At 36.6% G+C, this 23,013-nt stretch overlaps 2 protein-coding genes across 8 annotated transcripts in view; both read right to left on the minus strand.

Annotated features, from left to right (window-relative positions):
* The window catches only part of LOC121330288 (actin filament-associated protein 1-like), a 78,448-nt gene extending 77,435 nt beyond the window's left edge, over positions 1-1,013 (minus strand). The window contains exon 1 of the mRNA XM_041276710.1: positions 752-1,013. Coding sequence (XP_041132644.1) covers positions 752-770 — 19 coding nt within the window. The 5' untranslated portion in view covers positions 771-1,013. The remainder of the gene's footprint in view (positions 1-751) is intronic.
* A 6,721-nt stretch (positions 1,014-7,734) lies between these two features.
* LOC121330310 (actin-binding LIM protein 2-like) overlaps positions 7,735-23,013 on the minus strand; it is a 103,453-nt gene continuing 88,174 nt past the window's right edge. For 6 of the 7 annotated variants that reach the window (XM_041276747.1, XM_041276781.1, XM_041276764.1 and 3 more), the window contains 7 exons: positions 21,470-21,519; positions 21,195-21,306; positions 20,287-20,345; positions 14,241-14,295; positions 13,903-13,910; positions 13,719-13,799; positions 7,735-8,606 (listed from right to left, as the gene is read on the minus strand). In XM_041276747.1, the coding sequence (XP_041132681.1) occupies positions 8,493-8,606; positions 13,719-13,799; positions 13,903-13,910; positions 14,241-14,295; positions 20,287-20,345; positions 21,195-21,306; positions 21,470-21,519 (479 nt within the window). In that variant the 3' untranslated portion in view covers positions 7,735-8,492. Of the gene's footprint in view, positions 8,607-13,718; positions 13,800-13,902; positions 13,911-14,240; positions 14,296-20,286; positions 20,346-21,194; positions 21,307-21,468; positions 21,520-23,013 lie in introns of all 7 variants that reach the window. The other variant, XM_041276737.1, reaches the window with a different exon arrangement.

Here is a 23,013-nt window from a genome sequence, read left to right on the forward strand (position 1 = left end):
AAGACCCCTGCTGTGTGCTCTGCATACACAATCAACACGAAGTCACCGGCAGTATCAGGATATCATTAGATTCCCCTGGCAACACTAAGACCCCCTGTCACTGTCAACGTTATCCATTGTGTTGCTTCTCCATTCGGATACACCTCTATATACTCTGTTGGTACCTAGCTAACGGTATTACCGCTTCACGAGATAATGCCCAATTGCAAGACATTTACTTATGGGGTTTCTATACAATAACGGCGGTGCTTTTAAATCGTTACTATTATACAATAGATGTTTAACAATACTACACCGTGTATGACACTCTTTCCAATTCCACCTACTGTAACTGATTTTTATTGTTTTCTCCTAAAAAAAAAATCCAATTAAATGTGCGCATCCAGTAAAATCGAAAGAAAAACTAAACAAAAACAAAACGACAGTCCTATTATACTCATATTGCCAAATGCAGTGGTGTTCATATTGTAATATTTATTTACAATATTTTATTTTAGTCTGTTTGTTAATGTTAGGCTGCAAAGACAAGCAAATGAACAAATAAGGCAACTGTCCATCACCATCATTAAGAAAGTAACTCAAACAATATGCGCAGCTCAAAACAAAGCAAAAAAAGATATGATTGCCATTCATTTCTGCCTTTCGTTATTGTACCTAAAAAAAGGGTACACGATTCTTTCTGCTCAGGTTTAATTTCTCACTTAGTAACACTGAACAGAAAACAAACTTAAGCAAAGCTTAATGACTGTACCTTTAGTGCGCCTTTCCATTCTGTGCGTTTCGTTTTATTTCCAGGTGTCTTTATTCTGTTTTCTCGGCAATGACAGAAGGGAGTACAATGGAAAAGGCAGCAGACCGCTGGAAACAAAGCTCCATAGCACCTCCCCCTCTCGTGTGTTAGTCTCAGTCCCAGATTGAAACGCGAGCGAGCTGTCAAAAAATAAATAAATTAAACAGAGACGTGACTGACAGCTCTAGTTGCCGACCACAGACCCCACTGTTCTTTTCAAACACCAATGTCAGAATGGGGAGGCGGGAAAAAAAAAACAAAAAAACAAAAACAAAATGAAAACCCGGCTACATGACATTTTTCAGCACCAGTCAGTGGGACCCGAAGACTTGCCAATCTATACAACAAGCGTTGGACGGTCATTAACTTTATTTCAAATTTTTTGGCAAATACTGTAAATAAGGTATGCATTTTATTTCTGTATTTTAGCGTTGTGATGCTGACATATCCAAAACGATGTTGGTTCAGCTACAACAGAGATACTAAAGACATTTACTAAAACAGTGGGTGTTATTTTCTACCAACTGATAATGCTCACTCACTAATTTCCTTGTAACGTTTTTCCAATAGTATGATACTGTGTTGGAATGAATCATTTCACTTTATTTCATTAATATTGCAGCAATCATTTATAAGAAGATGCTGAAGTCCAGCTTCTCTGTAATGCCAAAAAAATAGATATGTATGATTTCAATTAAATGTCAGCTGTTTCTATGATATTGCATGTATGTATTGACATATTAACATTATTTAAGTATACGGTCTACAGCTTCCCCATACAAGCTCTGTTCTTGTAATGCCATTACATCATCTCCTTGTTCAACCCATGCACTCCTTCTTGGACACAAGCCATGATCAGTAATCTAACTCTTCTGCTATCTGGTCAAAAGCACAGAGAGGTTACTTTTTCAAACAAGCTACAATTCAAGCACTATAATGCCAAACAGCTGTATGCTACTTGAGGCAGGAAACAGCAAGAGAAGCTTGATAAAAATGCATGCATATTCGAGGTGGACCATTTACAAAATTAATGTTCTGTATTCTACTGAAGCCTTCTTGCATGTGCATTCCTGTAATACATCCAGTGTGTATGTTTGGGGGGGACCAAGGTACAGGGGTGAGGGTGTAGCCGGGCAGGTTGCAATGGTTTTCAGGAATAGATTTAAATATTATTTTGATCATGCACTTTTATTTCGAACAAACATCACATAGTAAAAATACATGCAATGTATAACCGGTGCCCCTGATCATATATGTAGTTTATTTGACATTGTGAATTCAGTGCTCAAAAAAGTAAAGGCATGATGCTAACTAGTGAGGCAAGGAACCAAGGAGACGCATCTCAATGGCAAACAGCAGTTCAGTCCAATTGTACCGCATGTGTGTCAGTTTTGTAATTTATGGCTTAACAGTTTGGACCCATATCTGTAATATAGCATGGGTGTAAGGCATGGTAGGCTAGTGAATTAGCTTGCTGCGTCATCCATCCCTATGTCACTGTTGAGATACAAGTTCTGTTTTTACTCATCTTGTAAATGTGGGAGGAATAATGTTAAACAGAGCAGACTTCCTGTTGGTGCTGATTTATTAGTACATTTGTTAAGTAGGCCAATTCACAGATACACTAAAGCAATTTTGAGCCATAACTCTTTGTTCATGAATCATGTGTTATGTTCAGTGAATCGTGTTTTTTTATGTTAATTTAACTGGCGCTCAGGAAGGAAAATGGATAGGAGTTGTCTGTATCCAAATCATTCTTCTGACTTCCATGTGGATGTTGATAGTAGTTGCCTTGGATAAAGGCATCTAATAATAATAATAATAATAATAATAATAATAATAATAATAATAATAATAATAATAATAATAACTAGAACTGCCGGGCAGTTTAAAGCTTCCAAGCTCAGTACCAGTTGGATATTTTGGCAAGCTGTATCATTGCAGCACAAGCGTTAGCAACAGATCAGTTTTATGGAGCAGTTTCAATTCAAAATACTGCATTAGTTCATTATCTCACAATACTTTATATCTTAAAACACCATAGTAACCATGGCCCTATCTACATACTGTAAGGAGCTATAAGCTAGTTTTACATTTAACCTTAAAGGTCATGATCAAGATATTTTTTTTTAATAGAGCATATATGGGTTCCTAAATGTGTTATAGAGTAACCATAACCATATGTGCACTGTGAGGAGTTATAAGCTAGTTTTACGTTTTACCTTAGTCAGGTCAAACGTCACACGTAAGGTGATTTTTGGATAGAGCACATATGGGTTCCTATCTGTGTTCCCTAGTAATCATTAACCTATATACACTGTAAGGAGTTAGAAGCTAGTTTTACATTTTAACTTGAGAGGTCAAAGGTCGCAGGCATGGTCATTTTTGGATTAAATATATATGGTTTACTATATGTTTTCCAGAGCAACCGTTAAGCTATCTGCACTTTAAAATGAGTTATAAGTTAATTTTACATTTGACCAAAGATTTTGAAAGGTTCTTTAAAGAAATGCATCAGGTATCCATATTGGTTTACGCATTAACACCAAAAAGTAAATTGTATTGACTCAGGGATGATGCTTGTTAATTAAATAAACCATTTTTCAACTGAAGCAGTTTTAAATTTAAGAAGAAAATGTAGGTTTGGCGGCCATCTTGTTTTACAAAAGAACCCAGTTTCTCCCTGTTTGAATTCCATTGTCCCCAGGATGATGTCTACCAAGTTCAGAGTTAGGAGGTTAAACGGTTTTCAAATAGAAGTAGTTTGATGTTTAAGTCACATTTCAGTGAATTTGGTGGCAGCCATTTTGATAGTAAAAGTTATCACAGCAAGTTCTGCTTTGCAAACTTGAAGCAGGTTTGGTTGCTGATGACATATGCAAAGTTTCAGATCAATCGGTTCACTAGTTACCAAGAAGATTTTGAAAGGATTTTCGAAAAAATGCATCAGGCCGCCATCTTGGATGACACAGGAGCGCATTTATTTTTGCATCTGAACAGTAATCTACACGTGATGATACCCGCCAAGTTTCACGTTGATGGGTTACACCGCTTGTGAACAATTGGGAGGAAAAAAGACAATATTAAAAAAAAAAAAAATAATAATTCTTACAATAACAGGCTTTTTAAGCCAGCTTAGAAACTTAATAAAAATCTTTGCAATAACAATAGGTTTCCCCAGCCATTCTGGCTTGGAAGCCTAATAATAATGTGTCAAGATGGACATTAATGTTAGCGATCAACACCACATAACCTGTTCACGTTGTCTGTCTAGGTGGCTTCTATGAACAGTGTTTTTGTGTCTGTGCGTTTTTTTTTTTTTTTTTTAATGTTCTCTTTACAGTAATAATAGACAAAATAGTGAATTAAACATTTATTGCAAGATGAACATTAGCATTTTCTAGCAAACCAGCAAAGCAACAGAAAGCTTAGTTACAGCAGGATGTATACTCCAATCTGAACGCTGCTTTGCTACAAATACATACAATCACTAATTTAAATGAAATGATGTTAAGAATTTGGTGGTTAAATGCATTTTATATTTTTATAGCAAAATGTAAATTCACCAATTAACAAATGTATACAAGGCATGATGTCTTGTTGAATGTCTGTATCAGACAAGGGAAAGTCTTACAACAAAGACAGTACATGTCTGGTGCTATAATGTACAAATGCACAATAATATTTCAGTGTCACAAAAACCCTCTGATTTCAATGTTGTTAATATTGACTTCCATGTTGCATATTTGATTTTATTGTCTTGCAAGTTTAGGTCAATGGAGTTGCACCATTTCTAGTGTTATCTATTACACATTAAAACTCACCCAAAAGCTCTGGCGTCTTCAGACAATAAAAACTAACTTTTTTTTCTTTTTTTTTACTAAACCCATAGCGCTCATTTGAGCTTTCCTCATCTCCTAGTGTTGAACTAATAAAAAATAAGCAAATGAACTACTGTTTCATTTCTCATAAACTTCTTTGACCTAAGTGACATTGTGATAGCATCGCAAGAACAACATTTGCAGGTTTTTTTTTTGCTTGTCTCCCGATGCTCTTCAACTTCAGTGGGATGTGTTGTGCAGGTTTGCAACACCGTTGTGATAACAGACACACACAAACACACACAATGTGAGTAGCATTTTCCAAACAAACATGGAAGTCATATCTGAAACCCGAATAATGAGAATAATTCTACAACTCCCCCTTTTAAGAACCTTTTTCATTATTAGAACTGCAACTGACCAACTGGAGAAACTACATGTTTGGTTAACCAAGTATTTTCTTACTTTTATTATAGTAACTCTCCTGACTGAGCGTGGATTTTAATGTTCACATTGATTTTAATGCTGCAAAAGGTTGAGCAAGAACTTTGGCTTCTCTCTTGCTTTCCATGCTCTTTAAACCTGGTATCTGCTATTAACTGATATTTTGCTACTATCTCATGTATTATGCACTTCCCACTGTATTTAATATACTATTTCATGTATTATGCACTTTCCGCTGTATTTAATGTATTATGCTTTTTTTTTTTTTTTTTTTTTTTTACTGGATCACGTATTATGTATTTCTCTGTATTTAAAGTCTTATAGATTTTCTTGTTGTTACTGCATCATGTAAAGCGGGTTGTGTGGGTGGTCCACTATGAAAGGTGCTATATAAAATAAAGATTGATTGATTGATTGATTAACTGATTGATAGACTGAGTTCCTACTAATTGTTTGACAAAGATTGTGTAGTGTTCTTGGAATATTATCAACAGACAACATTAACAACAAAAGCGACGGTCAGATTTTGTCACAGTTGGGTGCACTGAAACAACTGTAAAGGGTGTTCAACATTGTTAACTGAAAAGTTTCAGTGCTGTACTTTCAACAAAGCAAATATACTATACCTTACCAAAAGTGTGGACTAATAACTTCTTTTGTTATTACAGATTAGAAATACACGTTGATCTTCTCCTTACATAAAAATATATTTGCAATAAATGCTGGTAATATATTCAACAATATTCCAAAGCACTATAATATGCAACATAGCTACATATAATCAGAAACTGCACGTCAGGAAATATAAACAATACAGGGTTTGAAGTCTATTAAATTCTGAAATTGTGTCTTAATTTTGCGTCATTTTGTCACTGGTCAGATTAAGGATTTTGACAGAAAAATTGAAAGAATCATGTTGACTGTCAGTATTGCACACAAAAATAACTTTTGCTGTTGCTGGTATTAACTACCTGAACTTGTTTACTTGTATGTTTTTTTTTCTCTGCTTGCACAAATTTGTATTTTTACAATGACTTTTTGGGATATTATACAAAAATATACATATTTAAATAAATGTTCTTTTTTTTTTGTTCGAATGTAAGGTTTTTGTTGCCACATCTCTCTTGCTTTTTACATTCAGCTACTATAATAATGATTTCACAATTTACAAGTTTTCAAACAGCAAGCTTAACCTTTCAGAACTAAACAGTCCTAAAATGTGTATTAACCTTTGTGTTAAACATTTCCACACATTTTCATATAGACATCACTGAAGCTAGACAGATGCACTGATGAAATTCAAGAAGCCTCCTACATTGTAAATTACTACTCCAGAAGAACCTCAATCAGTTGATGACATCCCATATCATGAGTGTCCTGGGTAAAAGAAATCACAAAATGGTTTGGTGAAGTAAAACACAAAACTGTTTGATTCAGACCAGTTTTACACATATAGCTACTACAGCTACGGTTAGGTTGGTAGATATTTATAAATAATTGAGTAGATCCTGTTAAGATATGATTGCAAAATACGATGGGCCCATTATTTAGGGGTTAATCAATTGATCTTTCGAAGGTCGATTTAGAAAAAAAATAAAAACATTGCTGTCCGCTACAGCTGTCTCAAGATTGATGTGAAAGTCCACTGCGTGATTGTCATCAGTTTTCACAACAGCACAGGTTTTCTTCTAAAAGTCTAGGGTATTCCTAAAAAACTAAATCCCTTTTTCTATTTGCTTTTCTATTATCATTTAAAACTGAAAAAAAAAACTGCAGTTATACAATAAGCCCCTCTGTGCTGTGTACTATTACTGTATACTAAGGGCTATTAAAATGAACATCTCTAGCACTGCATGTATTTAGCTGTCCATGTAAGGCACCAAGGAGGGTCACTAATGAGAACACAAGAAAGGCTACAAACAAGAGGAGGCCATTTGGCCCATCTGGCTCATTTGGTTGCTAGTAACTTATTGATCCCATAATCTCATCAAGCAGCTTCTTGAAGGATCCCAGGTTGACGGCTTCAACAACATTACTGGGGAGTTGATTCCAGACTCCCACAATTCTCTGTGTGAAAAAGTGCCTCCTATTTTATGCTCTGAATACTCCTTTATCTAATCTCCATTTGTGACCCCTGGTCCTTGTTTCTTTTTTCAGGCTGAAAAAGTCCCCTGGGTCGACGCCTTTTAGAATTTTGAATGCTTGAATCAGATTGCCGCATAGTCTTCTTTGTTCAAGACTGAACAGATTCATTTCTTTTAGCCTCTGCATATGATATGCCTTTTAAACCAGGAATAATTCTGGTCGCTCTTCTTTGCACTCTTTCTAGAGCAGCAATATCCTTTTTGTAGCGAGGTGACCAGAACTGAACACAATATTCTAGATGAGGTCTTACTAATGCATTGTAAAGTTTTAACATTACTTCCCTTGATTTGACTTCAACACTTTCCACTACATATCGGAGCATCTTGTCCTTTTTATAGCTTCCCCACATTGTCTAGATGAGACATTTCTGAGACAACATAAACTCCTAGATCTTTTTCAAAGATTCTGTCTTCAATTTCAGTATCTCCCAATATGGTATTCATAATGGACAATTTTATTGCCTGCGTGCAGTACCTTACACTTTTCACTATTAAATGTAATTTGCCATGTGTCTGCCCAGTTATGAATGCTGTCCAGATCATTTTAAATGGCTTTTGCTGCTGCAACAGTGAAAACATGTCCAACCTTTTTTTTTTTTTTTTTTTTTGTCTCACTGACGCACATTTCACTTCAGCTTTAAGTGTAACTTCCGGTCTGTGTTCAGGGCTGAGGTGTTTTGGGATCTGGCATTTCTATGGCCAATAGGAATTATATGGTCAATATCATCGTTGTTTCTTTTCTGTCTAGACAATACACTATACACATTATTTGGACCTCTCTGCATTATAAGTAATATTTCAATAAAACATATCCTCTGTTAAATAAAAGTACAACTGAGCCATTCTAGATTTGTTTTGAAAAACACAAAAGTTGTATAAGGTGCTTTCTTGGCCTAAGCACGTATTATTAGCCTTAGTCACCTCTTCTGTAACATAATGCAAATTATAGTTTATAGTGGCAGACCAGGTATTGCAAAGCAAAGTGTTATCAGTGTACAGACCTAAACTACCACACTATTACGAAAGCTTTTTAATATTAATTAATTAATAAAATAAGAAATGCATAACTTAATTCAGTTATTTGCCCTGCAATGGGCTGGTTGGGACTAAGGCCAGGATACACACCCAGGGAAAACACATAGCTGGCCATGCAAGAGTAGCTGCTCTCTCTATTCCTGCTGGCTTCCACTAGTTCATCTTTATTCAAAGAGTGATGACATTGCAAGCAATCCTGTGGCATTTTTTTTCCACCATACAGGACTTTTGCTAAGCAAGAAATTCTATATTCTGTGTTTAAAAAAGGCGTGCTTTCTTCTTAATGTCGTTTCTTTTCCACAGTGCCAAGCGATCAAACTCTTCAATCGTCATTCCAAAAACCCGCCTAAATTCTTCAGGAGACAAGTGCCTCTGCAAAAAGAAAAAAGAAATGAGTAAACTAACAGGCACCCATTACAGTCTACAGGTGGCCAAATTCAGAAAGCATTCCCTTGCTCAAGAACATGGTTGCTGTATCTTTTTTTTTTTTTTTTTTTACTGGCCAATGCTTTATGAATCATCCACACTATAACGACTTAGTTCCAACTGCATACACCTGAAATTTTAAGTTGTCTGTTATACGTACAAGACAATGCCCCCTTTTCTCTCCTGAATTAGCAAAGCTGTGCGTGCTTTGCCATCTGCTTGATCTAATTTACACTCTAAATTACACACTACTTTCTTCAATGTGCTATATTAATCAAAGATGTTTGACTCTCCAATCAAAGCTGTATGAATACAGCATCATCAATCAAAAAAATTGTCACATTAATATACAAAAAATCCTTTTGTAATACTGAGTTGATTAATAATGACCTTATATTTTCACAAATTGCTACAATCATGAATCTAGATACAATGTCACATCCTTACAGCTTTACATTTAAAGGTCCATTACTTTTACAGCTTTCAAGGGCATTTCTTTTAAATGCCTGCTGTGACCCCCTACAAACACATAGTTGTGGTGTGACAACCTGGCTGATATGATCCAGGAGACTCTACGGGATGTGTTTAACATGGCTGCTGCTTTACAGAAGGAGATGGGTGTTGATAATTTGCAAACAAACCAGCGGGGTAGCTTGCATTCCACTTGAGTCACCATACATCTGCTGTCTGCCTCTGTGAAATCAATAGTCTGCTCAGGCTTAAATAGTGCAAGACATTATTTTTTTCTCCTCTAAACAACATTCTTACTACATTTCAGCAATGAAGAGAAACCAAATCTCACAGCAGATCTACATAACAACTGCATTTTCACATTTAAAAGACAAAAATGTGAATTAAAATGATAATTGCTCAATACTCGCACTGCCCAATCAATCAATACTGAAAATATTTTTCAATCTATTAAAATAAATAATGACCTAGTTTTCATTTGTATAACATGTATGTTTAATATATCTACACACATATGTTGTTATGTAAGGGATAAACAATAATAAGTTTTGAATTGGTAAAAATAAAAATTCTCTTACCAATTCAACACTTTGAGTTGTTTATGCCACTTAAAATATTTCTTCCTACTTGATACTTGTTCATTAATGAGATTCAATTGAATGCTAATTTGGTAATTGGATTTGTTTTTTGCTTTTTTGTTATACTTAGTTCTCATATTTTGGAAATGTTCCTCTGAGTTTAAGTTTGAAATCCCATTTGCAAAGTGTCTGTTCTAAGTGAAGATAGTAGTGAGGACTATATTTTAGATGTAGAACATGAAAGTGTCATTAAAAAAATAAATGCAAAAAACAAAAGGTACCAGGAACAGAGAGTAAAAATATTGATTTGTTTTACCAAACCTATAACAGATGACCTAAATATCACTGCCAGCGATAGAGAAGTATGAAATGTAAGTGGGCTGTAAGCTTGTTTGAACAATGGTTGAACAAAAGAAATGCATGTGTAATTGATGGAGATTTACTAAGTGATAATAACATTGCTATTGTTCTTTAACTTGTCCAGAAGAAATGTGAAATACAAATTAGGAGGGAGGATGTTTATGTGGAAGTGAATTTGTAATTATGAAAAAAAAACTATAAAAATGCTAAATTTCAATTGCAAGCCCTTTTCTAAGTGTTACGTTTGAAATGTGTAATACCATAATTAGATAATCAACAGTATATCTGGCTGTCACAAAGATGGCTGTAGTGGATGACGTCAGACCAGAACCAGGAACCAACAAATAAACAACAAAGAGGTGGAGTTTGGTGAAGCTGAGCGATTGTTTTTGCTCAGCATTTAATAATTGAATAGACAGAAAATAAAAAGTTGTAAAGACAAATAAAATCCAGGACACTTTCGCCAAAATAAAGAGACAAACAAAACGTACTACACAAACAAACACGGTGAGCTGAAATCAATTATTTACGTTACTTTTACTTTCTCCTCTCCAACCCGTTCTCCATTCACCGAACACACAACCCTGAGTGAGTGAAAACATGCTGCTTTTGCAGCTGTACCGAGACTCGATTGCTAATCAATCATTCAATTGGAGTCTCGGTACAACTGCACGTGAATTAAGAAGTGCAATTCCCTGTCTTCACATATTGCTACATTTTACCTGCACGTGAAGTGCTGTGCAATCCTCATGCCTAAATACAAATATACATTTTAAACACTCGTGCGCATACCCATATTACATCCCGTGTACCAATGACTATACATCAACATTAACAGACAACACGCAACATACAACACAGAATACACCCAGGGGTGGGGCAACATTGCCATACTGCCTATGGCGAATATATATTTATATATATATATATATATATATAATGTCATCTGCAAGGCCAGTTTTTTGGAATACATGACTTATCTACAAATGGATTTCTCTGTTCTACACGAATCTGACATTATACAAACAACACCCTGATGTACAGGCTGACAAAAACTAAATAATGAACATAATATTACAAATATTACTCTTTTCCATCTCCACTGCGGAGACTGCATCCATGACATAGTTTACACATCATATTACTAAATGGCTGAATTGTCTAAAAAGTGCTCAATTTAATTATCTATTTATCTTAGAAATCCAAGTTTCAAGCTCGTTGACTGAATGGATTAACATCCCAGGAGACGCCTTCCAGCACCTTGTCCATACCACCTCGGTCAAGGTAGTGATCAGGGCACAGGTCGAATGATCCGGAACAGCGTGTAATATATTGGCAGATGCAGTACTTGGCAATGCTTATTTGTAGAATTAAACCTAACCACTGTGCTGCCAATGTGTTTGGAGTTATTTTACAGCTGTTTTAGGTTGCCGTCCAATAACAAAACAGCAAGTGATCTTGATCACAACCATATATTGGTGAGGTCATTGCTGGCAAAGCTGGTTTAACTGGCCATAAAAATGCGTATTCTCTTCAGCCTGGCAGACTTTATGGAGTTACATGAAAGTGTGAATTTAAGGAGCTTCTAATAAAGCTTGATCATCTTTTTTCTATAAAAACTTGATTGAAAAAAAAAAAAAACAGTATGTCTTTTTACTAAAAAAAAAGCCTGCGTAAAATACAAAAACAAAATTTATTGAAAACTGCAACTCTTAAATTGGTTTGAATATGAGGGCAATACATTTCCATAAAAACAGTGAGTGGCAGACTCTTGTTTGATGTTTTTCCACTCCAATATAATGTAATATTGCAGGCATGTTTCAATTGAAGGACAATATCTAAATAATGTTTTCATTATACAAAAAATAGGTGTTGATATTGCTGTATGCATATCAAACGAACCAATACACAAATAAGATAATAACAATTCAATCCAATGTGTAAAGAAATAATCTAAAAATCCCGGTATACCGATATGCTTTAGTTTAATAAAGTATGCAATGCATAGTGTATCAACGTGCCATTCTGTCTTCCTGAGCACCATAATCAAAGTGTAACTCAATTTGAAAATCATTTCACTACGTCTTTGCAGTTTTTTCGATACCCATTGTATCTGCACATGAGCCCATCGTTTGGTTTGTCTTGTTTGTGCTGGTAACAGCTCCTCGGGGTACTGGCAGGCTGGGTTTGCACCTGGTACTGCAGCGTGTAACACTGGAATCTCCAGCTGAGGCATACGCATAGATTATTGATATAAAAAAACTAAACACAATGAGCCCTTCTGTCACTATTGTACTTTTACAAAATTGGTTCTCAAATTCATCCACCATCTATCTAGAAGAGCTCTGTAGCAATACAAATCTATACTGTTCTAGTTGACATAATACAAAGCAACATCTTCACAACGCATTTGTTTAAAACAAAGCAGAACGCACCACATGGATGTGTACTTGATAGCACAGTTTTCTGTTATATTTATACCTGTTATAAAGCTAGTAGAAGACTATAAATCACTCTGCCTTTGAGCTCAAGATTTATGGTGTCATATTAACCCCCTCCCTATATTTTATAAGCTTATAATGAACTCCAACCATCTGTTATACTACATTACTGGTATTCGTTATTGTACAGAGAAGAAGGATGGCACCTCCAATTGTGCAGCACACCCCACCCTCCTTCAAAGAGCTCCATCAATGGCCTAGCTAAAAGCATTTCCTTTGAAGAACCAGGAAGACCCCGTCATCTTCACCAAACCACTGACTGTTTAGCACTCTTATGGTTGAATGTTTCCCACTGCAAGGTGGTATTAGCTACAGGAACAATGGAATTTAAATTACAGCGGGGGGGGGGTTATATTGTTCTGAATCTTTCAGATAAGTAGTTGACAACACAAAGCCTGAGCATGAACACCACACAACATATCTGAGAGATTTTTTGCAGAAAACTGCAGGAGATCAAGCCAGGAATTGAAAAACATTTTCAAGGTGTGATACAGGTCCTGGTTGCTCCTTAGACCCCTGCCTACTTCAAATGAGAGGACCGGGATCAAAGCAAGCTGGGGTGATACAATTATTCTTTTAGCATGCATAAATGTTTCTACAGTTTCAGAAAAAATATTCCATCTGTATCAAATGCTCAACCTTTTAAACCAGTGCATCTGTACTGATCTGCTGACATAAGGCTACAGCTGCAGGTTTAGGGAGCTTCCTCACCATCATAGATGCTGTAAATACCGTACAACATGTCACTGTGTGTCAGACAGTGAAGCTCCTTAAAAGCTAATGTTACTTTGCAGCAGAAGGAGGGTTTATGTGACATTTTCAGGCTCCATTAGAGCTTTGCTAGGAACAGACCACCAGCCACCACATATCCCCAGATGCCATTTTGTTACCACTGTTTCATCACATTTGGATTAAGTGGTTCTTCTGATACAATTCACTTGCTCTAATACCACTGTTTAATATTAAAAACAAGACCAAGAGTGAATTTGAGTTACTTTTAAAGACAATACTATAAAGAGACTTTCCCAAAGCATCCTTTAAAAAAAAAAAAAAAGAACTGAGCATTTATATGTATTATTATTGGAGTAACGGAAGTAGTAATAAACTAAATTATAGTAATAAACTATAAATAACCACACAGTTCTTACCTCCAACTTGGTCCTGTCCACGTCCTTTGGCAATTTAAAATGAACTCTGTTTGTTACTGCTAGCACTCCATAGGGATAAACCTAAAATGAAAGAAGACAGAATGACTCTTACTACTGTAATAACTGTGAATTTGTATACAAATTGTGCTAGTGATATACAGAGTTTAGGGACTCAAATCCTTACCTTGTATTCTGAAACAAAAAAAGAAAAAAATGAATTAATGGGATTGAAATATGATTATGTTATATGATAATATACGATTATATCAGCATGGCAACAGATGTTTTGCTTTTGATATTCAACACAAACTTGGCATGCACTGAATACCTACATGACAAACTGAATCTCAAGTAATATTCTATAATAGCTCTTGATTTATTTAGCATGTGTGTTTCTGTACTGTATATTGTAGGGCCTATCAATGGTCTACACACTACATATACATACACACACACACACACACACACACACACACACACACACACACACACACACACACACACACATATATAAAATCCCACCTCTCATTCCCCAGCCTCCATCCTGGTCTGGTTCATATTGGGCAAGATCTGCAGCCTAAAATAGAAGCACAGCATACTTTACTACCACTTCTACAATAGAGAAAATATACCAAACTAAGCTGAAAGCAGCAAACTATTCTTATTACGCTAGACTGGAGTGTAAGTTATTTAATTAATTGATGAGAAATACTGCCACCTGGTGGACAAAGTCAAATTGCAGTTTCTTAGGGGCAAATATTAATTAATTTATTTATTGGATTTATATAGCGCTTTTTATACAACGCATCACACAGCACTGTACAGTACATAGCAGAGCAAAAGAATAAACCACAATACATTTGTACAGCATGTCACACATACAACTGCCACAATCAGACCATTTAAATAACAGCTTTAAATTACAGTATACACATAATAATAGAAAATCAGCAATTTTAAAGTTGCATTAAAACCAACTAAGATAAGACAGGTATTTTACAAAGGTGTGTTTTTAGTCTTGACTTGAAAACTGTAGCAGTCCCAGCTTCCCTGACAAACAAAGGCAAAGCATCCCATAATTTCTGAGCTCTACAAGAAATGCCCTACCTCCCATGCTGCTTTTTTTGACCCTAGGAATATCCAGCAGTCCCTCATCCTGTGATCTCAGAGTGCAGTTTGGAAGATACAGGGTCAGTAACTCCTGCATATAAGTAAGTGCTAATCCATTCAGGTCCTTGTACGTTAACAGCATAAATCTTAAAATCAATTCTATACTGCACAGGGAGCCAGTGTAAAGAGGCCAAAGCATGGGTAATATGTTCACTTTTCCTGGTTTTAGTCAGAATTCTAGCGGTGGTATTCTGAACAAACTACAAGCGGGATACCACACGTTTTGGGATACCAAACAAAAAGTGCATTAAAATAAATCAATTCTAGGTAAAACAAAGGCACGCATTAGTCTCTCGGCATCAGATACGGAAATAATTGGTCTAAGTTTGGATACATTTCTCAAATGGTAAAAAACACTTTAGCAGCTTCAATAATATTGCTGGCAGTGTCACGTGAGTGTGCTCAGTGTGCGCAAGATGGCTGCTGCAAGTTAATATGTCTCCAAGGATTGTTCGTTGTTTTACTATTTGTATGGTTTTAATGTTTTAATGTACACTGTTACTTGTGTTATTTCACTTTGCTTGTACTATGCTGCTGGGTTGACAGCTGGAATTCCCACGGAATGACCTAATTAAATTACAGTGAACTGGTGTCTCTATATCTAAGACAAGATTGCCTGTTGTGTTTTTCTAACTTCATGACAAACTAATCTTCTATACCTGCGAGCCTGGCCTGTTACGACTGAGAACCGGTGCTGTCTGTCTGCGCATTGGTCTGGGACTGGCTGGTGGCAGCGTGTGGGTTGTCCCTGGATTCTGGAGCTGCAGCTGCTGCTGCTGCTGCTGTGTGATTGTCTGGCTCTGAGGAGGTTGCCGTCGTTGGATTGGCTCTGGCCTCTGTTACTAGGCTCTCCTGGGGCAGACCGCGAACATTGAAGGTGGTGATTTGGTGTAGCTCTTCTGCCGAACACGGTTCCTCCGCTGTGAATGGATAGATGAGTCAGCGGCAGGCTGCTTGGTCTATCTCCAGTGAGATATGGGACTGCTGGACTAGAACTGATACCACTTCCTGACTGTCAGAATGTTATCCCGGTGACTTTTTACCTATCTCTGTTATAGAAAAACAATGACCTCTGGTCGATATCTGGAGTCTTTTAAATGAATTGCTTCTCTAACAGAAATAGTGACCTCCTATGTGCTATTTTAAACATAATACTATTATTTAAGAGGTTTATTAGTACCTTGATAGGTTCTAAACATACTATTTATCTGTTTTGAAATCTCATAATGGGTGTCTATTCAAGATTCGCATTATTAAAACTTTGTTCTACTACATCGGCAGCACCATTAAACAAAGATCATAATTGTAATGAACTGGGGATCGCAAGTAGAGCTCATAGCGGCAACAAATATCATGTTTTAGAGGGTATTTCTGGTAAAATTCTCATAATTTCTTTTAGGTACATGACACCCACCTCTGTTGCTGTCAGTAATAACTCTTACTGTAATCAGTCCAATTCAATACATTGCGCTACTCTATCTGCCTCTGCTGCTGTCTCTGCTAATGCAAGCCAAATATCGGGTCAGCTCATTAGTGTACGGTCAGCTAAAAAGCATGCTGACGAGCTCAGCCAACTTTTAGTGGATTTCCATCCTGATTTTGTGGGACTTACTGAAACCTGGTTTGACCAAGCTAGTGATGCAGCTATTTGTAAAATTCTTCCCACAAACTATGATATTATACATTTAGACAGAAGGGGTAAGAAAGGTGGAGTAGCTTTAGTTTATAAAAAACACTGGCAAGGTTTAACATTGGCTGAGATTCACTCCCCATGCTTTGAAGCTGGTATCAATTCAAATAGAACATTTCCTCTCTATCAGGATTATGACTCCTTGGATAGTGATTTGTCCCAAATTATTGGTGAAGGACAATTTTAATGTCTGGCTTGATAAAACCCCCTCTTCCACATCTTAGTATTTTTTTTAATGAAATGGGATTAATTTTTTCTGTAGGTTTTCCAACTAAGGTGTCATCCATTATTCCTATACCCTGGACAGATCATTACTGTGTGAATCGTTTAATAATTTTTCCTACCGTACTGTCCAAAACAGCTAAAGTTAGAAAAATACTCTGCAGACCAAAAAAAAATAATTCGACCAGACTACTTTCAAAGAGATCTTAATGAAGAATACTCAGTTACTTAACGGTGATAATTGTGAATCTTTGACGACACATTTAAATACTGCATTGGCTACAACAATTGATGAAATGGCCCCTAAGAGGTGAGTGTTGTCTAAGCCTTGCCCTAATCAACCTTGGTATACACAAGAACTAGACATCAAAAGAGTGAGCCATGGAGGAAAAGTAAAAACTTTGAATTAAAAGAAACCTTAAAAAGACTACAAAAATCACTACTTATTATCACTACTTAACTCTTTTCTTACTAACCGTACCAGCAGGTTGTCAGTGGGGTCTGAAGTATCATCAGTGTGGTTGGTCAAGTACGGCATGCCTCAGGGGTCTACTCTTTCCCCCACTATATTGAATCTACATATATAGCCCTTAGGAGACATCACTGAGGCATGTGGACTGCAGTACCACCAGTATGCTGATGACAAACAGCTTTATGTGCATGACTCAGGAGATGTTGGGGAGATGAAGGCCAGGTGTTCTGCGTGAAAGAGGTGGACACTTGGCTTAACAGGAACTGGCTGGAATCAAATCCTTCAAAGACTGAGGTTTTGGTGGTGGGTTCGACCACTACTCTGAAGAAGCTGGGTAACAGTTGTATCCCTCCATACATAAATGGAACCATACCAATTGTAGTAAATAAAGCTAGAAATTTTGGTTTTTATTATAGATAATAATATTTATTTTGTTCCCCAAATTAATATGGTGATGAGTTCTGCCACTTAGGTTTTTTTTTTTTTTTTACGCAATCTAAAAGTTATTAAACCATTTTTGACAGAAAGTCTATTTCGGACAGTGGTGCAAACTCTTATCAACCCCAAACTGGATTATTGTGACTCTCTTTACTTAGGCCTTCCAGCTCGTCAGCTGAATAGACTTTAGAGAATACAAAATATGGCTGCTTGCATTGTAACTGGGACAACATTGTATTCCCATGTTACTCCAGTTTTGAGAGAACTGCATTGGCTCCCTGTCCGAGAGACAATAGATTTCAAAATCCTTTGTTTGGTACATAAAGCCCTAAATGGAATAGGTCCTGACTATCATAAAGCTGTTCTTAATGTCTGAAATACTACAAGGGTGCTGTGCTCAACCGGTTCTTCCCATATTTCACCTCCTAGATTTTCTAGAGTTAAAGGTATAATATAAAATGTCACCTAATGGTAGCTTATGTAATGAAAATACCCTAGAACAGAGCCCTGTGGAACAGCAAAGACAACTTCTGATAACGCAGATTTTACCTCCCCAAATAGACGAACTGAAACCTGTCAAAAAGATAATATCTGAACCAGGATAAGAACATAAAAACATAAGAAAGTTTACAAAATTCGGCCCATCTTGCTCGTTTGGTTGTTAGTAACTTATTGATTCCATAATCTCATCAAGCAGCTTCTTGAAGGATCAAAGGGTGTCAGCTTCAACAACATTACTGGGGAGTTGATTCCAGACCCTCACAATTCTCTGTGTAGAAAAGTGCCTCCTATTTTCTGTTCTGAATGCCCCTTTGTCTAATCTCCATTTGTGACCCCTGGTCCTTGTTTCTTTTTTCAGGCTGAAAAAGTCCCTTGGGTCGACCCTGTCAATACCTTTTAGAATTTTGAATGCTTGAATTAGGTCACCACGTAGTCTTCTTTGTTCAAAAGTGAACAGATTCAATTCTTTTAGCCTGTCTGCATATGACATGCCTTTTAAGCCCGGAATAATTCTGGTCGCTCTTCTTTGCACTCTTTCTAGAGCAGCAATATCTTTTTTATAGCAAGGTGACCAGAACTGCACACAATATTCAAGATGAGGTCTTACTAGTGCATTGTACAGTTTTAACATTACTTCCCTTGATTTAATCCTGTTCTGGGTCTGTGACAGAAAGTCGGCGATTCAGTAGGATGGAATGGTCTACAGTATCAAAGGCAGCACTTAGATCTAGAAGAATTAAAACTGATGGAAAGCCTGAGTCAGAACTTATCAGCAGATCATTCATAACTTTGACAAGGGCTGTCTCAGTGCTATGTGCAGCATGAAAACCAGACTGAAACTTCTTGGATATACCATTAAGAGTTAAAAATAGAAGACCCTTATACAAAGCTACCTCACTAATTAAGTGTTGTCCCCCACTGTTTATTTAACTAGAGATGGAAACTGCATGCATGTGGCATTACAGAGAGCACAGGGAAGCTACAGATGGTAAAAATCAGACAAACTTGAATGCGCTCCATTTTTTCATTAAAGCCTTGCTGTAGGCTATGAACTTTAATCCTGCGTACTATCAAATGCACAGAATGGAGAATAGCAGAGATGTAATGACAGACTTCATGAACAAATGGTCTCAGCATTTTGTGGTAGGATTATGAATAAATACAGAGAAAAGCCTTAACATGCACTCTGTTTCTGCGTATAAAACTGATCTGAGTGTTAATATGGCAACACCTCTTGTTATTTAAAGGCATGAACCCGATTAAAGGTAATACAAAACAGTAATTGTTGTATATCTAAAGTGAATGTCCTTGAACCAACCTGTTAAACACATTGTAGCTCTCACTACAAGTGCCTGATTTATTGTTACTAAAAAAGATATTACAATTAACAACAGAAACATACAATCTGCAGTAATAGTCTCAGCATTTCCTGTAATAAACCTTTCTAATTTACCACAGTATGTTTTTACAGCAGTTTACCATACCTCTCAGGGCTTACAAAGCTCACCTATGCTTACCACACATTTACTATGTTTCATTACATTTTGCTAGAAGTATTTATGTGAAAGCAAATCTACCAATACTGTACATAGCAGCGTGCTGTTGCAGACAGATAGCCTTTGGGACTTACTGTACAGCAATGTGTAACTACAATCACAATTCTGGAAAATATACAAAGCAGACACCTAGTAATTAAAATTCACAATGGAATATTACATTTGAAGTTACACAGCCTGGTACAGTATGGGCATACTATATCATATTTTCCAATTATCAACCGTGTCAACTGGTCTATGTTTGAATCTACTGATATTTTAGTTTTATTTAGCTGCAGTGGATTATTCCTGTAAGCAGAGGGCACTAATAAAGGTGGTTACAGTTTAAGTTCATACAAAACAGTAAGTGCGATTACAATAACTTATCCTCATATTTATTTGCTGTTACTTAACAGTACCACAAAATATTACCCTAACCTCTTTTTCACATTACAGGAAGTAAAAGGATACCTTTACAATGACCAGAGGTTTGATTTTCAATTAAAAAAAAAAAAAAAAAAAAAACAAGACCTATCCTACCTTATGTATCCCATTTCTCCCATAACCAGGAAGAGATGCTGATTTAGAGTAGGGGAAGTCTGTAATGGAGGCAATGCAACGTTATAAAACGGATTATGTACAGTGAAATGTGTTTTAATGACACCCTTGTCTTAGATGTGTACACCCAAACATGCTGAGTGTTTTTATGTTATCCCTTAGCTAATTATTGAAACAGATTCACTTGCACCCAGCATACTTTGTCGTTGTTCTTGGTAGTCCTTACTTTGCTCTGTAAGAACAGTAAAGTAACTGCTATAAAAAGGGTGTATGTGTAGTGAATTTGATTTTTCTGGAGCATGAAAAACGTATCGCAGAGCTGTGGAATCTACTGTAAATCTAGTTTACGTTGGATAAGTTAACAATTTGCTGTCCTCTGAGAGACAGGTAGAGACAACCTGCTTTTTTCAAAGCCTTTTACACACTGTAAAATGACAATGAAACTGACAATGTCACAAAACTAGTGATTAAGCCCACATCCATAACTTCAACACTCAAACTCTTCGGTAAACATTGTCGTTAGCGCATCAGTGTAATAAGATAAAGGCTCAAGTCGAAATGTTTATCAGTTTGATTTATTACAAGGGACCATGCCAGTTTGTTGTGTGATTTTTTTAGGTACACCTGAGTTTAATTAGATACACCACACCTTTTGTTCAGGTAACTTACTATTAAGTCATATTGGAAATCTAACAATAGCTCTGGCTGCTATGGGAGTCTTAAATGATTTCCAGCTGTGTTTGCTATACTGTTTTTATTTCACAAACAGTGGCATGCATCTTGCAGTAAAAATCTGATAAATAGAGGTCATTTGAGTTTACTTTTCTGGCAGCTATCTCTTGTTACTTAACTGGAGGGGCTAAAGTATATTTGATTTTCTTTTTACTCACTTTTCTGTGATGGATCAATAGGCAGACTGTGAGTAGATGTCCTGGGATCTACATCATCTGGACCAGACCGAGCATCCATCTCGTGCTTCAGAATCAACCAGTTTGTCTTCTTAATGTAGATTTTCAAACGTCAGAAAAAAAAAAAAAAAAATATATATATATATATATATATATAATATAATTCTATATGTAAAACTTTTTGTTCACAAAGTTTTTATCCCAGTCACTGACGAAAAATAAAAGGGAAGTACAAATTTGGAAAGCAGGCAACTACTTCTGTTGTCATGTTCCATATCCTCTCCTTCGTGCCAGTATGTCCTCGCAGCTAGAAGATATATATTTTATTATTAAAGCATTATTTTGCACTAAATCTATTTTATAATTGATTTCAACAGCCCCAGACAGCTTTTTATTTGGATGATGTGAGATTTTCTATTGGCACTGCGGATTCAGCTTGCCTCAGAAAGTCTAAATTAAGGTACAGGTTTTATAAAGGCAGTGTAACATCACCTTGCCCAGAAAGCAAAAATATATAATACTTGCAAGAACGCAAATGAAAATTGTACCTCAAGTACCTTAGAGCTGTTCATGCTTAAAACTATTTCCCACTCTTTCTTGCCCTTTAAAATGACTTATTATCTATTGCATTTTTTAACTCAATGATTTAACCGAGGAAATCAACAAACAGCATTTCATTATTGTCAATGGAATTGTTTTCACTCAATAAAACAAAAAAATAAAAAACTACTGTTTTCGCCTAAAACTTCAAGCTAAATAAATGATGATATCCAAATCTCAATCCAAAGACTGGAGAAATAGATTGGAGTAAAGAGTTTCCACTTAGATGTGATTTATTGTCCCCCCCTTATATTTCACAATCATGACCACACAATGTTTTTAAGATGCACTTCCGTTTAGATCATTTAAAAGGACCCCATTGTTTCTTGTGCTGTACTCCAAATTACTGTCTGAATCGGAGAAGGAAGAAAGAACTAGACAGCCCCAAAATGAAACCACTCTGGTGACAATGGGGTACATTTACTAAGCCTTGCACCAGCATGAAGTTTGCATCATTTGCTCTATGATAAAATGGTAGCAAAACTTGTTAAACAAAATTGTCCTGAAATGAATATTCTGTGTTTTGGATTCCAAGTGTCCACTGATGTGTGCCACACGCACAGATTTCTGTGAATTGGAACTCCTATTTAGCTGCAGAACATAGCTAAGGAGAACCAATGTCATTTTTTTTTTTTTTTTTTAAATTTAGTAGTCAATTATTTTTTTATTATTTTCTCCCAATTTAGAATATTCAATTATTATTTAAGCTCGGCTCACCGTTACCACCCCTGCGGCGAAGACGAACACAAGCTGTCCTACGAAGCGTGTGCTGTCAGCCGACCGCTTCTTTTCACAGTGCAGACTCACCATACAGCCACCTCGGAGCTACAGCGTCGGAGGACAACGCAGCTTCGGGCAGCTTACAGGCAAGCTCACAGGTGCCCGGCCAGACTACAGGGGTCACTGGTGCGTAGTGAGCCGAGGACACCCTGGCCGACCTAAACCACCCCCCCGCCCCCTCGGGCGGTGCTCGGCCAATTGTGAGCAGCCCCCCTGGGAACTCCCGTCCACGGTCGGCGACGTCCAGGCTCTAGGGCTCATCCTGCACTCCATGCCCCTAAACCAACGTAATTTAAGACATCTATCAGAAATTACTTTTAATTTTGCCATTTAAAAGTCACAGTATTGCTGCACGTTACTGTCTTATAAGCTGGTGTTCTACTGAAAGCACAAACACACAGAAAATACAAAAAATACAAAA

This window comes from Polyodon spathula, chromosome 2, assembly GCF_017654505.1.
Source record: "Polyodon spathula isolate WHYD16114869_AA chromosome 2, ASM1765450v1, whole genome shotgun sequence".
Taxonomy (NCBI): Eukaryota; Metazoa; Chordata; class Actinopteri; order Acipenseriformes; family Polyodontidae; genus Polyodon; species Polyodon spathula.